The 13,749-nt window shown below is 41.5% G+C and overlaps 1 protein-coding gene across 2 annotated transcripts in view; it reads right to left on the bottom strand.

Moving 5' to 3' along the window:
• Nucleotides 1–4,213: 4,213 nt before the first annotated feature.
• Nucleotides 4,214–13,749, bottom strand: part of LOC307116570 (uncharacterized protein) — a 35,921-nt gene continuing 26,385 nt past the window's right edge. Inside the window, exon 3 of one of the 2 annotated variants that reach the window (XM_079800649.1) lies at nucleotides 4,214–9,060. In XM_079800649.1, coding sequence (XP_079656775.1) covers nucleotides 6,653–9,060 — 2,408 coding nt within the window. In that variant the 3' untranslated portion in view covers nucleotides 4,214–6,652. The remainder of the gene's footprint in view (nucleotides 9,061–13,749) is intronic. The other variant, XR_013815227.1, reaches the window with a different exon arrangement.

Raw genomic sequence — 13,749 nt, 5'->3', positions numbered from 1 at the left:
AAATCCACAAAGGACAAGTGCTGGGGAGGATGTTGAAAAAAGGGAACCCCAGTACACTGCTGATGGGAATGCAAACTGGCGCAGCCATTGTGGAAATCAGTCTGGACTTTCCTCAAAAAATTTAGTATGGAACTGCCATTTGACCCACTGATTCCACTTCTAGGAATATATCGTAAGAAACCTCAAACAATGCGATAGAATGTATATGCCGTTATTTTCATAGCAGCACAATTTTCAATAGCAAAGATGTGGAAACAGCCCAAGTGTCCATCAGTAGATGAGTGGATTAAAAAGCTGTGCCACAGCCCTAGCCGGATTGGCTCAGTGGATATAGCGTCGGCCTGCGGACTGAAGGGTCCCAGGTTAGATTCTGGTCAAGGGCATGTACTTTGGTTGCAGGCACATCCCCAGTAGGGGGTGTGCAGGAGGCAGCTGGTCGATGTTTCTCTCAAACATTGATGTTTCTAACTCTCTATCCCTCTCTCTTCCTCTCTGTAAAAAAAATCAATAAATTATATATATAAAAAAAAGCTGTGATACAGCCCTAGCCGGTTTGGCTCAGTGGATAGAGCGTCACCCTGCACTCTGAAGGGTCCCAGGTTCGAGTCAAGCCAACAGCACATGCCCAGGTTGCAGGCTTGATTCCCAGTAGGGAGTGACCAGGAGGCAGTTTTGATCAATGATTCTCTCTCATCATTGATGTTTCTCTCTCTCTCTCTCTCTCCCTCCCTTTCGTTCTTCTCTGAAATCAGTAAAAATATGTATATTTTTGAAACCTGTGCAACATTTATACCATGGAATACTATGCAGCAGTAAAAAAGAAGAATCTTCATCCTTTCACATAGCATAGAGGGACCTGGAGAGCATCATTCCAAGTGAAATAAGTCAGTCAGAGAAAGACAAGTATCACTTGATCTCACTTGCAGGAAACCACCCATTGTCTTCACTCTCAGAGAAGTGTAAACAAGGATCTGGGAAAGAGCTATGCACCAATTGATTAGTGCAGACAATGGGGGCTCAGGCTATTTCCTGACCAAATAGTCTCAGAGTAAATCTTTCAAATATTTACTGACCTATATGATAGTCTGCCTGTTACTGGAAATTTCCTGCCTATGGGCTATAGGTGTATCCCAAAATTGAATAAAAGGATGGCGAGTCCAGAGCCCAAGCGGAGTCCTTCCTCTTGAGCTGGGCTCCCGCCTGCTCCCCAAATATTTCCAAATTATTGTTTCTTGTCTCATTTCTTCTTTCATTTGGCCCCTCTTCCAAAGCCCGAACCCTGAAACACACGGGATGTGGGAATTCACATCTGGTGCCTCAATGACAAAAGTCTGGAGGAGAAGACTTCACCTAGAGCAAAAACCGAAGAGTTTACCGGATAGGTGCGGGAAAAGATTTCACCATATGGGTGGGGAATTTCACTGAAAGCAAAGCCCACAATCAGCTGCAGAAATTGCGATCTGTAAGTAGGGTGGGAACATATTTTCAAAGCCAGGCTAATGGGGCGGAATTCGGTTAAAAAGTGAGAAATTTTATTGTAGACTTTTGGTTTGCATGCTTAATTAATTAGTTTCAGAAGGTATTCTCTTAGTTTTGGCTTGATGTTATTAGAGAACATAGCCATAACCCTTGGTTTCCTGAAGAAGGTACATTAGATTTTGAATGTTGAGAAAGAGTGAGTCAAAACTTGAAAAAGCTCAGCAGCAGGAGACATTTTATTTCAGCAATTACCTGATGAAAATGCCAATGCTGATTGTTAGAAATGCCTTACGCCTCTGGGAAAAAGTAGTACCATCACAAAAGTGATTCCAGCATGTCAGAATGCGGGGTCAGGCACTTCTCCAGCAAATTTACTCGCTGCCGCTGTAACAGTGGGGAATAAAAGGTGTTATAAGTGGTGGTCCAGGGAAAGGCTAGAGCATCCCGCCTCCAGAATCGATCATTGCAGATTCAACTTGTTTTTTAAAAAATATATTTTATTGATTTTTAAAAATATATATTTTATTGGTTTTTTACAGAGAGAAAGGGAGAGGGATAGAGAGCTAGAAATATCAATGAGAGAGAAACATCGACTAGCTGCCTCCTGCACACCCCCTACCGGGGATGTGCCCGCAACCAATGTACATGCCCTTGACCGGAATCGAACCTGGGACCCTTCAGTCAGCACACCGACGCTCTATCCACTGAGCCAAACCGGTTTTGGCTATTTTATTGATTTTTTACATAGAGGAAGGGAGAGGGATAGAGAGTTAGAAACATCGATGGGAGAGAAACATTGATCAGTTGCCTCCTGCACACCCAGTACTGGGGATGTGCCCGCAACCAAGGTACATGCCCTTGACCGGAATCGAACGTGGGACCCTTCAGTCTGCAGGCCGACGCTCTATCCACTGAGCCAAACCAGTCAGGGCTCAACCTGTTTGAAAAGGAAATTATTGGATATTTACCTATTGATTATTATTTTTCTTTGTTGTTTATTGTTAGTTTAATCTGCCTGTTACTGGAAATTGCCTGCCTAAGGGCTATAGGTGTATCCCAAAATTGAATAAAAGGGTGGCAAGACTGGAGCCCACAAGAAGTCCTTCCTCTGGAGGTGAGCACCCACCTGGTCCCCCAATATTTCCAAATTATTGTTTCTTGTGTTGCTCTTTCATTTGGGAGCTGCCCCTCCTTCAGAGCCTGAACCCTGAATCACATGGGACGTGGGTCATACACACTCACTCATTTTTGGAATCTAATTAACAAAATAAATTGCTGAATGCAGTGGATTCAGAGACATGGAAGCATGAAACAGAGTGCAGAATCTCAGAGGGAAAATGGAGGGGTAAAAGAAAAGAAAGGAAGAAAAAACAGCCTCTGGTGAGAATTAAACACACACACACAGACACACAAAACAAAGTCACCTGAGCCTTGAGCATTTCCTTCTGTTCTCTCACTTTTTAATATAATTAATCCTTTTTAAAAAAATACTTTATTGATTTTTTACAGAGAGGAAGGGAGAGGGAGAGAGTTAGAAACATTGATGAGAAATATCGATCAGCTGCCTACTGCACACACCCCACTGGGGATGTGCCCGCAACCAAGGTACATGCCCTTGACCGGAATCTAACCTGGTACCCTTCAGTCCGCAGGCCGATGCTCTATCCACTGAGCCAAACTGGTTTCGGCCTCACCAAACTTTTATTCAATTTTGGATACACATCTAGCTCTTAGGCAGGTAAATATTAGAAGGATTTACCCTGAGACTATTTGGTCAGGAAATAGCTTGAGCTCCCATTGTCTGGACTAAGTAATTGGTACATAGCTCTGTCCCTTGACATGCGCTCAAGGTTCACCAGCATTCTGGGATACTTGTTTACACTTCTCTGATACTGAAGACAATGGGTGGCTTTCTGCGATTTTTAAAAAAAATTTAATAAATCATTATTGTTCACATTATTACAATTGTTCCTCTTTTTTCCCCCCATAGCTCCCCTCCACCCTCTGTCACCCCTGCCCCCACCAGTGCTCATCCATAGGTGTACGATTTTTGTCCAGTGTCTTCCCGCACCCCCACACCCCTTTCCCCCCCCGAGAATTGTCAGTCCACTCCCTTTCTATGCCCCTGATTCTATTAAATTCACCGGTTTATTCTGTTCAGATTTCTTATTCACTTGATTTTTAGATTCACTTGTTGATTGATATGTATTTGTTGTGCATAATTTTTATCTTTTCCTTTTTCTTCTTCTTCCTCTTCATCAAGAATGCATTTCATTTTGCCGAAACCGGTTTGGCTCAGTGGATAGAGCATCGGTCTGCGGACTGAGGGGGTCCCAGGTTCGATTCTGGTCAAGGGCATGTACACTGGTTGTGGGCACATCCCCGGTAGGGGATGTGCAGGAGGCAGCTGGTCGATGTTTCTCTCTGATCGATGTTTCTAGCTCTCTATCCCTCTCCCTTCTTCTCTATAAAAAAATCAATAAAATATATTTTTAAAAAAAGAATGCATTTCAGCATTTCATATAATACTGGTTTGGTGGTAATGAATTCCTTTAGCTTTTTCTTATCTGTGAAGCTCCTTATCTGACCTTCAATTCTGAATGATAGATTTGCTGGTAGAGTAATCTTGGTTGTGGGTTCTTGCTATTCATCACTTAAGAGTATTTCTTGCCACTCCTGTCTGTCCTGCATAGTTTCTGTTAAGAAATCAGCTGACAATCATATGGGTGCTTGTTATAGATCCTATTTCTTATAAAAATGCTCCCGAAGACAGAGATGTTTATGGCATCTCGGAGTGAGAAATACCTGTCCTGGGAATGTCTCTGCATAGGGAGCCTAAGTTCAAAGCAGACGGACAGAGAGAAAAATCAATGCTGAGAGAGAATCACGGATCAGGTGCCTCCTGCATGCCCCACACTGCGGATCTAACCGAGGCCCAGGCATCCTCCATGATTGTGAATGGAACTGTAACCTCCTGGTTCATAGGTCCATGAGGAACCACTGAGTCATGCCGGCTGTAATCTGAAAATTCATGTTCCTATCTCTCACTGTCTCTCCCATGCTCTATGAAATCAATAAAAATGTTTATAAACAAATTAAAATATTTATTATAAAGGAAAAAATATAAAATCATATTATTTTAATACAACAAAAGCGTTTAACACATGTGGAAAAGGCTCACCTTAAATTCTTACAAAAAATACAATTGAACAACAGTGGGGTAGAATGACAAAATTATAGAATATGTTTAAGCTAGACGTCCGGTGTATGAAATTCATGCACTCAGGGGGGATCACTCAGCCTGGCCTGTGCCCTCCTCCACGAGCCTTCAGGGGATGTCCGACTGACAAAAGTAAATAAACTTATATCCACATAAAGAATTATACAGAAATGTTTATACCAGCTTTATTAGAAATAACCAAATATTTATTAAAATAGACATGATGGTGATATATTCAAAGATAAGAATATCTACTGAACCCTGGCTGGTTTGGCTCTGGATAGAGCATAGGCCTGCACACCAAAGGGTCCTAGGTTTGATTCCGGTCAAAGGCATGTACCTTGGTTGCAGATTCCTTCCCAGCCTGGGCACTGGTGATGGCTGATGCAGGAGGCAACCAATCAATGTGCTTCTCTCACATTAATGTTTCTCTCTGTCTTTCCCTGTCTTTTCCACTCTCCCTAAAAATTAATGGAAAAACATCCTCGGGTGAGGATTAACAACATCAACAAGAAGAATATCTAGCAAAAAACGAAATGAGTTAATAACTCTCCAAGAACTTTATCTATATAATAAAAGGCTAATATGCAAATCGACTGAACAGCGGAACAACCCGTCACTATGATGCACACTGACCACCAGGGGGCAGATGCTTGACACAGGAGCTGTCCCCTGGTGGTCAGTGCGCTCTCACAGGGGGAGTACTGCTCAGCCAGAAGCCAGGCTCACAGCTGCGAGTGCAGCAGCAGTGGCAGGAGCCTCTCCTGCCCTGAGGGCTCCCAGACTGCGAGAGGGCGCATGCCGGGCTGAGGGACACCCCACTCCGAGTGCACAAATTTTGTGTACCAGGCCTCTCATGAAATATAAATTAAAGCAGAAAAATACTTTAAAAAAGCAAAGATCTTTAAAAAAATGGAATGTAAATCCATGGGTATTAGGAAAGTTGTGAAGAACAGATAGAGATTAGATGAGGTCATGAAACAAATACACAATGACTGATATGGTCAGTATTATGAGTATAATGATGGTTTCAGTTTCAAGCACATGTCAATATTTATGAAACACTATACTTAACACATGCAATTTACTCATTACAGCTGTTAAAAGAATGGTTCAAGATAAAACAAATGTCCGTTCACCTATTTTGGAACAACAGATTTGGCAACTCATCTGTCAATCCACAATCTTATGCTCTCTGGGCAAGAGTCTCATCTCAGTGACAGAAAATACAACAATTAAGAACTTTCACCCAAACCCACTGGAATGCTGCCTGGGTCTAAAAAGCCACATCCCTGGAAAAAAGACAGCCTTTGTATTCATTTTTGTTCTCCTGCTAGAGCATCAATGGCTCTGATGGGAAAATGTGAGAAGGTACAGGGATCCACAAAACCTCTTCATTATAATAAATGCCAATGACAGCTCCACAGAAGATAAACAGGCTTGGAGTCTCTCAGATCTGTGTACACACCGCTCCTGTAGTTTTTTTCCTCAAAAAAATTTCTGGGTGCAGGTTTAGATGAAGATGGTTCCATCTAATAGGCTGCAGTCTGGTTCAACAATTAGGTCAGTGTTTCTGCATTGAAAGGGGTCCCCCTCACTGCAATGGGTACTGTTGCCATCTGTAGGGGCCTTATAGGTGGTTCAGGTGAAATACCTTCAGGAACAGAAATATGCAGTGACATAGCTCTGGTAGGACATCTCTGTATGTTAGAAAGTGCAACATAATTACATAGTGCTCCAACATAAAAGCAAACACACACAACAGGAAAAACACTTATGGGAACTTTACATAATATAGGTGAGAACATGTATGAGATACAATTCAGAAAAATGAGGATTCACAAGTTAAGTCCTATCTAAGAAACTTCATTTCCTACACATCTAAGAGATTTCTCACATTTGGACTTTTATGTGGAGAGCAAATTAAGAAATATGCCTGAGTCATACCTCACATTAATTGCACTCATAATGGCCTTCTCCAGTGTGAACTCTCTGATGATATTGGAGCCCACTTCTCCATCTAAAAGATTTCCCACAGTCACTGCATTTATAAGGCTTTTCTCCTGTGTGCACTCTCTGATGATATTGGAGATCATAGATCCTTGCAAAACATTTCCCACATTCACTACATTTATAAGGCTTTTCTCCTGTATGAACTCTCTGGTGATTATGAAGTTGAGACTGAGTGTTAAAAGATATTCCACATTCATTGCAATCATAATGGCCTTCTCCAGTGTGAACTCTCTGATGATTTTGGAGACCACTGCTCCATCTAAAAGATTTCCCACATTCACTACATTTATAAGGCTTTTCTCCAGTGTGAACTCTCTGATGACATTGGAGACCATCGATCCTTGAAAAAGATTTTCCACATTCACTACATTTATAAGGCTTTTCTCCTGAATGAGCTTTCTGATGATAATGAAGGTCACTGCTAGTGACAAAAGATTTCCCACAGTCACTGCATTTATAAGGCTTCTTTCCAGTGTGAAAACTTTGATGATAATGGAGGCCACTTCTACCCTTAAAAGATTTCCCACATTCACTACATTTATAAGGCGTTTCTCCTGTGTGAACTCTCTGATGACATTGGAGACCATTGCGGCTTGAAAAAGATTTTCCACATTCACTACATTTATAAGGCTTTTCTCCTGAATGAACTCTCTGATGACAATGAAGGGTAGTGCTCTCAGCAAAAGATTTCCCACATTCACTGCATTTATAAGGCTTTTCACCTGTATGAAGTCTCTGATGATTACGAAGGTTCTTCCTATTTGAAAATGATTTGCCACATTCACTGCATTCATAAGGCTTTTCTCCTGTATGAACTCTCTGATGATCATAAAGCTGAGACACAGACTTAAAAGATTTTCCACATTCATTGCACTCATGAGGCCTTTCTCCAGTGTGCCCTCTCTGATGATATTGGAGATTAGTGCTACTTGTATAAGACTTTCCACATTCACTACATTTATAAGGCTTTTCTCCAGTGTGAACTCTCTGATGACAATGAAGGGTAGTGCTCTCAGCAAAAGATTTCCCACATTCACTGCATTTATAAGGCTTTTCACCTGTATGAAGTCTCTGATGAGTACGAAGGTTCTTCCTATTTGAAAATGATTTGCCACATTCACTGCATTCATAAGGCTTTTCTCCTGTATGAACTCTCTGATGATCATAAAGCTGAGACACAGACTTAAAAGATTTTCCACATTCATTGCACTCATGAGGCCTTTCTCCAGTGTGCCCTCTCTGATGATATTGGAGATTAGTGCTACTTGTATAAGACTTTCCACATTCACTACATTTATAAGGCTTTTCGCCAGTGTGAACTCTCTGATGTCTACGAAGGTAACTGTTAGTCGTAAAAGATTTTCCACATTCACTACATTTATAAGGTTTTTCACCTGTGTGACGTCTCTGATGTTTACGAAGGGAAGACCTAAGTGTAAAAGATTTCCCACAGTCACTGCATTCATAAGGCTTTTCTCCTGTATGAACTCTCTGATGATTATGAAGTTGAGACTGATTGATAAAAGATTTTCCAAATTCATTGCACTCATAAGGCCTTTCTCCAGAGTGCACTCTCTCATGATACTGGAGACTAGTGCTACTTGTAAAAGACTTTCCACATTCACTGCATTTGTAAGACTTTTCTTCACTGTGAACTCTCTGATGACAATGGAGATCAATGTCACTGGTGAAATATTTCCCACATTCAATGAATTTGTGAGGCTTCTTTCCAGTGTGAAAACTTTGATGATAATGGAGGCTACTCCAATAAGTAAAAGATTTCCCACATTTACTGCATTTATAGGGCTTTTCTCCAGTGTGAAATCTCTGATGATGACGAAGATTGCTGCTGCCAGGATTTTCCTCACATTCTTTTCTGGTGTAAAAATCTTTTCGCCTTTGAAACATCAATCCACCCTTGGAAATATCATTAGGCCTGTCCCTGGTCTGATCAGCCTTTACGTGCAGATGCCCTGACCAGGAAAATGTGCCCTGCCCAACCTCCACACAGTTGAAATCATTCTGGGACACATTGAAATTGCAGATCTTTTCAAGTGACATCCTCTCCACACTCCCAATGAAAGTGTTCTCTCTCACATGCTGCTGCTGAAATTTTGCACTGAAATAAAATTGTTTTGCACATGCCCCACACCTCAGCTGTATCTGTCCATGCTGTGTTCCCTGCAGCTCAGTCAAGTGGAAAATCCTTCTCAAGACGAGTCCACAACTCTCACAGGGGTGGCTCTTCTGGGAAGTCAAGGCTAACTTGCGATTCCTGGCCTGTGACACGCTTACAGAAACCTTCTGTTCTGTCTGTACCTCCACATTCTCTGCTCCACAGCAGCAACCTGAACAAAAGGAAACGCTGGTGAAGTACATGTTGATCTTATGAAATCAGATTATTTTTGCGATAATTGTTTCCCTATCATGACTAGGCATGATTCCATAGAATGATTTTCAAGACAAGTGAGTTGAACTCTAAGGAAATAGCTGTTATACATTAGCTGGCCTCAAAGGTAAGTCAATGGTGAAAATCTCACCAAAACAGGAACAAAAGCTTAGGGTGGGAAACAAAGAAGACAAGAAGGCTTTACTCATTGTCCCTCCACAAACAAGTTCTTTTAGGACCTTTCATGCTGGGGACCTGCGTCTGTGTAGGATAATTTGCATGTGCTGAATCCCATACAACACAACTGTATTGAAGCACAGGATGTTCAAGGTCAATATAATAATACGTCTGCACTCCAAAGCTCTGCAGGCATGGACCTCCCCATGTTCCCCAGAATGGACTGCTCAGTAACCGTGCATACTAATAAAAGTATAATATGCTAATTAGACTAGATGACCGGACATCTTCTGGACATCCAACTTCCTTCAAGACAAAGCCACAGTGGTGGTTAGGGGCAATTAGGTGGGCAGGTGAGGGCAGTTGGAGGCCATCAGGCCAGCAGGGCAGGGCAGTTGGGGGCCATCAGGCCAGCAGGGCAGGACAATTGAGGGCCATCAGGGGAGCAGTTAGATAGCGATTAGGCCAGCAGGCAGGCAAGCAGTTAGGAGCCAGCAGTCCCGGATTGCGAGAGGGATGTCTAACTGTTGCTGCCCTGTGTATGGGGCCTAAACTGGCAGTCAGACCTCCCCCAATGGGTCCTGGATTGGAAAGGGTACAGGCTGGGCTGAGGGGCAAACAGGCTGGCAGGGGAGTAGTTAGAAGACATCAATCAGGCTGGCATGGAAGTGGTTAGGGGGTGATCAGGCTGGTAGGCAGAAGGAGTTAGGGGCAATCAGGAAGGCAGGCAGGCGAGCAGTTGGGAGCCAGCAGTCCTGGATTGTGAGAGCGATGTCCGACTGCACATTTAGGTTGCAGGCTGGGCTGAGGGACACCCCCTCTGCCCCCGTGCACGAATTTCATGCACCAGGCCTCTAGTGTGTGTGTGTGTGTGTGTGTGTGTGTGTGTGTGTGTGTGTGTATTTATTTATTTGATGGGTTTTTTTCCATGTTAAAATTTCAAGGCCTTAACAGAGAAAATTCTTGGAAAACTCCAAGGGCCCGGAGTAATACAAGAAATTTATTCTCTCTTCTTAACCCTTTGTACTCACTTGCTTTTTTCTCGATTCCTTTATTCTACTCGGGATTTAATTTTTTAAATACCCCAGATTTTACAAAGCGCGGCAGTAGAATAAAAAACTGGAGTTTATTTTCATACAAACTTATTTATTTGGATTTTTTTAATATTTCAAATTATTGATACATTCAAAGAGTAATTTTAATCTCTATAATTTTTCATGGTGTGATATTTTTTGAAACATTCACCCACATGAAGACCTGGTTTACATTCACATGTTTCGCAAATATAAATCGTCTCTCTTCTTCCTCCTTTGATTTTTCTGTTAGAACAAACAACACAATCTTTGTGTTTTTTGTTAGGGTGAGGTGTGATTATATGGAGCTTTCCATCTAAACGTTGCTCTAAGTTAGTGGATAATAATCTACCCCTGGAAGTTAGTGTACCATCTCTGAATTCTCCAACAAGATCATGTACTAGTTTCCTAATAAATTTCACATGCATTATCGGTTTTTCATTTTTTCTTTTTTGGCATCAGTTGAGATGGCATTTACATTTTACTTGTCCTTTCATGCTAATAAAAACAAGAAAAGATACTGGAAAAATAGACAAAAATCCCTCTTCCCCCCGCGGTGAAACTACGTGTCGAGTGTGGCTCGACATACGAGCTGCTACCGATGCTAACCATGTTGAGTCACACTCGACATCCGAGTGCAAAAGGTTAAAGGAAATCTTTTTAAAACAGATCTAATATACTTGAAATTACATGGAAAGCCTTACCAAATAGAAATTAATAAATATTTTGTAAATATTATAAAGGTTTTGTCCTCTTAAGAAGGGCAAAACGAAGTAAGTAAATATTTCTTCCAGTTTGAAATTAAATTGCCATGGCTTAGAGCAAAGAATATCCTTACATGATATTATTCCACAATGTCATTATAATTTTTGATATTTTACAACAGCATATTGTACACTTATCCCAAACAAAGTTACAAACTAATTCTTTGAATGTTTAGCAACAATTTTAAAACGGACATGAAAGAAATTAAGACACCTGGAAGGCACTTGAGCATTCTACATTGGCCTCTCTTGCCCTTTTTGCCAAGAGGGACTCTCCCACAGTTGTTGCCTGAACTTTCTGTTCATGCTGAGGTTAAAGCCTTGTGGTGGCTGGTACCATGGATCTGTCTCTTGCCCAAAGGCGTAAGCTGGGCCCTCCCTGAAGAAGAAACCTGGGTTCCCCAAGATATGTGGTCAGTGCCGAACGTGGAGGCCACGGGGGCTTAGGCTACCAAGGAGACAGAACTGAACCTCACATCACCCTGCTTGGCCCCGGAGGATGGCTGATTAGCCAGAGACGGGTTAGATTCCTCAGGGAAGGAACAACCTAAGACAGGAACAGTCGCAGAGGGGCCATCAGGAGAGAACTTGGGGGTCAACAGAGGTGGGGCACAAACCCTCACCCCCCATCCTTGCAGGGGCCTGAACTCCAGCCCCGTCTGAGGGAGGTCTCCTGCCCCCATGGCTGCTTTGCTTCCCACACCCAGCTCAGATCGGGACCTAGGCAACAGAGACTGGGCCCAGCTCATATCGGGACCCAGATAACAGAAAGAGACATGGCTGACAGCAGCTGCTCAATATCTAAATCCAACCTAACACCAGGAATACTCAGGGCTTTCTCAAGGATGCAAAATAATCCTTTGCATTAATATTTACAGTGTAAACTAAGATTGTTGTTAGAGTATTAAGTTTTCACATTAATTTAAATTGGCTAATTGAAATAAGTGAATAGTTCATCTCATAGTAATATTGCTGAACATGCAATGAACCTAAAGCAGTCATATTTTTGTATAGAAAAGTAAAATTTAAAGTTATCAAGACTGTATTAAAAATTTTCTAAAAGCTTCCTAATAATTAAATTTAAAAAAGCAGGATAGTGGAGTAATATTATGTAAGGAAAAATATCCTGTAAGTAAATTACATCTAGAAAAAATTTTTACTTTGAAAACTAATTTTCATTTGTAATGCTAACAGCAAGACACCCATAAAATCTTAGTGTCAAAATAAACCTACTAAAAGGAAATCATTTAGACAAAAATCAAAAGGATCCCAAGTCTAATTTATAGAAAAGATTTCTTTATTAACCTTTGGTTGAGAATATGTTTATATATTTCGAGAAAAGCCCATGTGGATTCCTGCAACAATAGATCCCAGAGAGGACCTGATGGAACTGTTCCAGCCAGAATAGGCAGTGGCCCACAAGAACAGAGGAGAAATAGTCCAGAAATAAAAATAGTGAAGACTCCTTGCCAAGCTAGCAGTCAGCAGCTGTGTATTGCTACAGGTTGCCCAGGACCAAGGCCAAAGAAGGTCGGTATGCGTACTTCCAGATCATGTGTACACACCCTTCTACATAACAGTTAAAATGTTTAATGTTTTGTATTCTACCGGGACCCCTGGCTTAGGGGCTTGCTCTATTTCTAACACAGGGAATGGTATTAACTGCTACATTAAAAGAAATGTTATACCTCAGGCATTAACCATTTTTACAGATAGATCCAGTTCTAGAAAGGCTGAATCTACTGCAGCAGGGGAGCAAAGGTCCTTCAAACCCCTTATATTTCAGTAGAAATACAAGCTCTTATTTATACCTTAACAGATTTTACTATGGAGCCCATCAACCTATAGTAATAGTGCTTACGTGGTAAGTATAGCAAAAATTGTTGAAACAGCTACTATAGGGCACACTAATTCAGATGAACTTTTCATTTAATTTTCAGTGTTTAAAATGTTATTTGAGAACGACAATTTCCATGTTTTTTTTTGGAAGCAATGTCCTCAGTCCACCTTCCTGTACCAACTTTAGGGGTAAATCCCCGAGGACTTAAACCTAATCAAATCTAGCAAAATAAATGCCACTCAGTTGTAGAAAGAGCCAATCGTACTCTTAAAATCATTTATTAAAACAAAAAGGGGGAGACAGATATTATGTGTCACCTCAAGAGAAGCTCAGTCCTGCTCTTTATAATTTTTTTTTGAATTGTGATGCAGAGGATCGTACAGCAGGTGAAAGGCATCATGCCTACTGTACAATAGCCTCCACCGAGTCAGCTAGGTGGAAGGAAGCATAAACCAGAAAAGAGTTTTATCAGATTCAGTAATAAAGTGGGGAAGAGGTTGTGTTTTATATCTTTTCAGAAGGAGCAATACAGCCAATTCGGGTGCCGGAGCGTTACGTGTGTCGCCACAATGGACTCAGAAAAGCTCCTGTGTCCCTTCACTCAAAAGGACTAAGTACTGCCCTAATGACAGCAAAGTGGAGGAAGAAGAAAAGTGAAAGCTATGCAAGGGACTGAGGTACCAACATAGAGTCATCTGAAGAAGTTAACGACTAAAGTACAACAGGTTGCAGAAAAGCAGGAAGTTGAAGCTACTTCTTCAACCATATTCCTACTCATGCTAGCATCTGTTAGC

The sequence above is a fragment of the Cnephaeus nilssonii genome, assembly GCF_951640355.1.
Source record: "Cnephaeus nilssonii genome assembly, chromosome: 20".
Lineage (NCBI taxonomy): Eukaryota > Metazoa > Chordata > Mammalia > Chiroptera > Vespertilionidae > Cnephaeus > Cnephaeus nilssonii.
The sequence above is the reverse complement of the archived record's forward strand: the minus strand, read 5'-3'. Positions and strand labels throughout refer to the sequence as shown.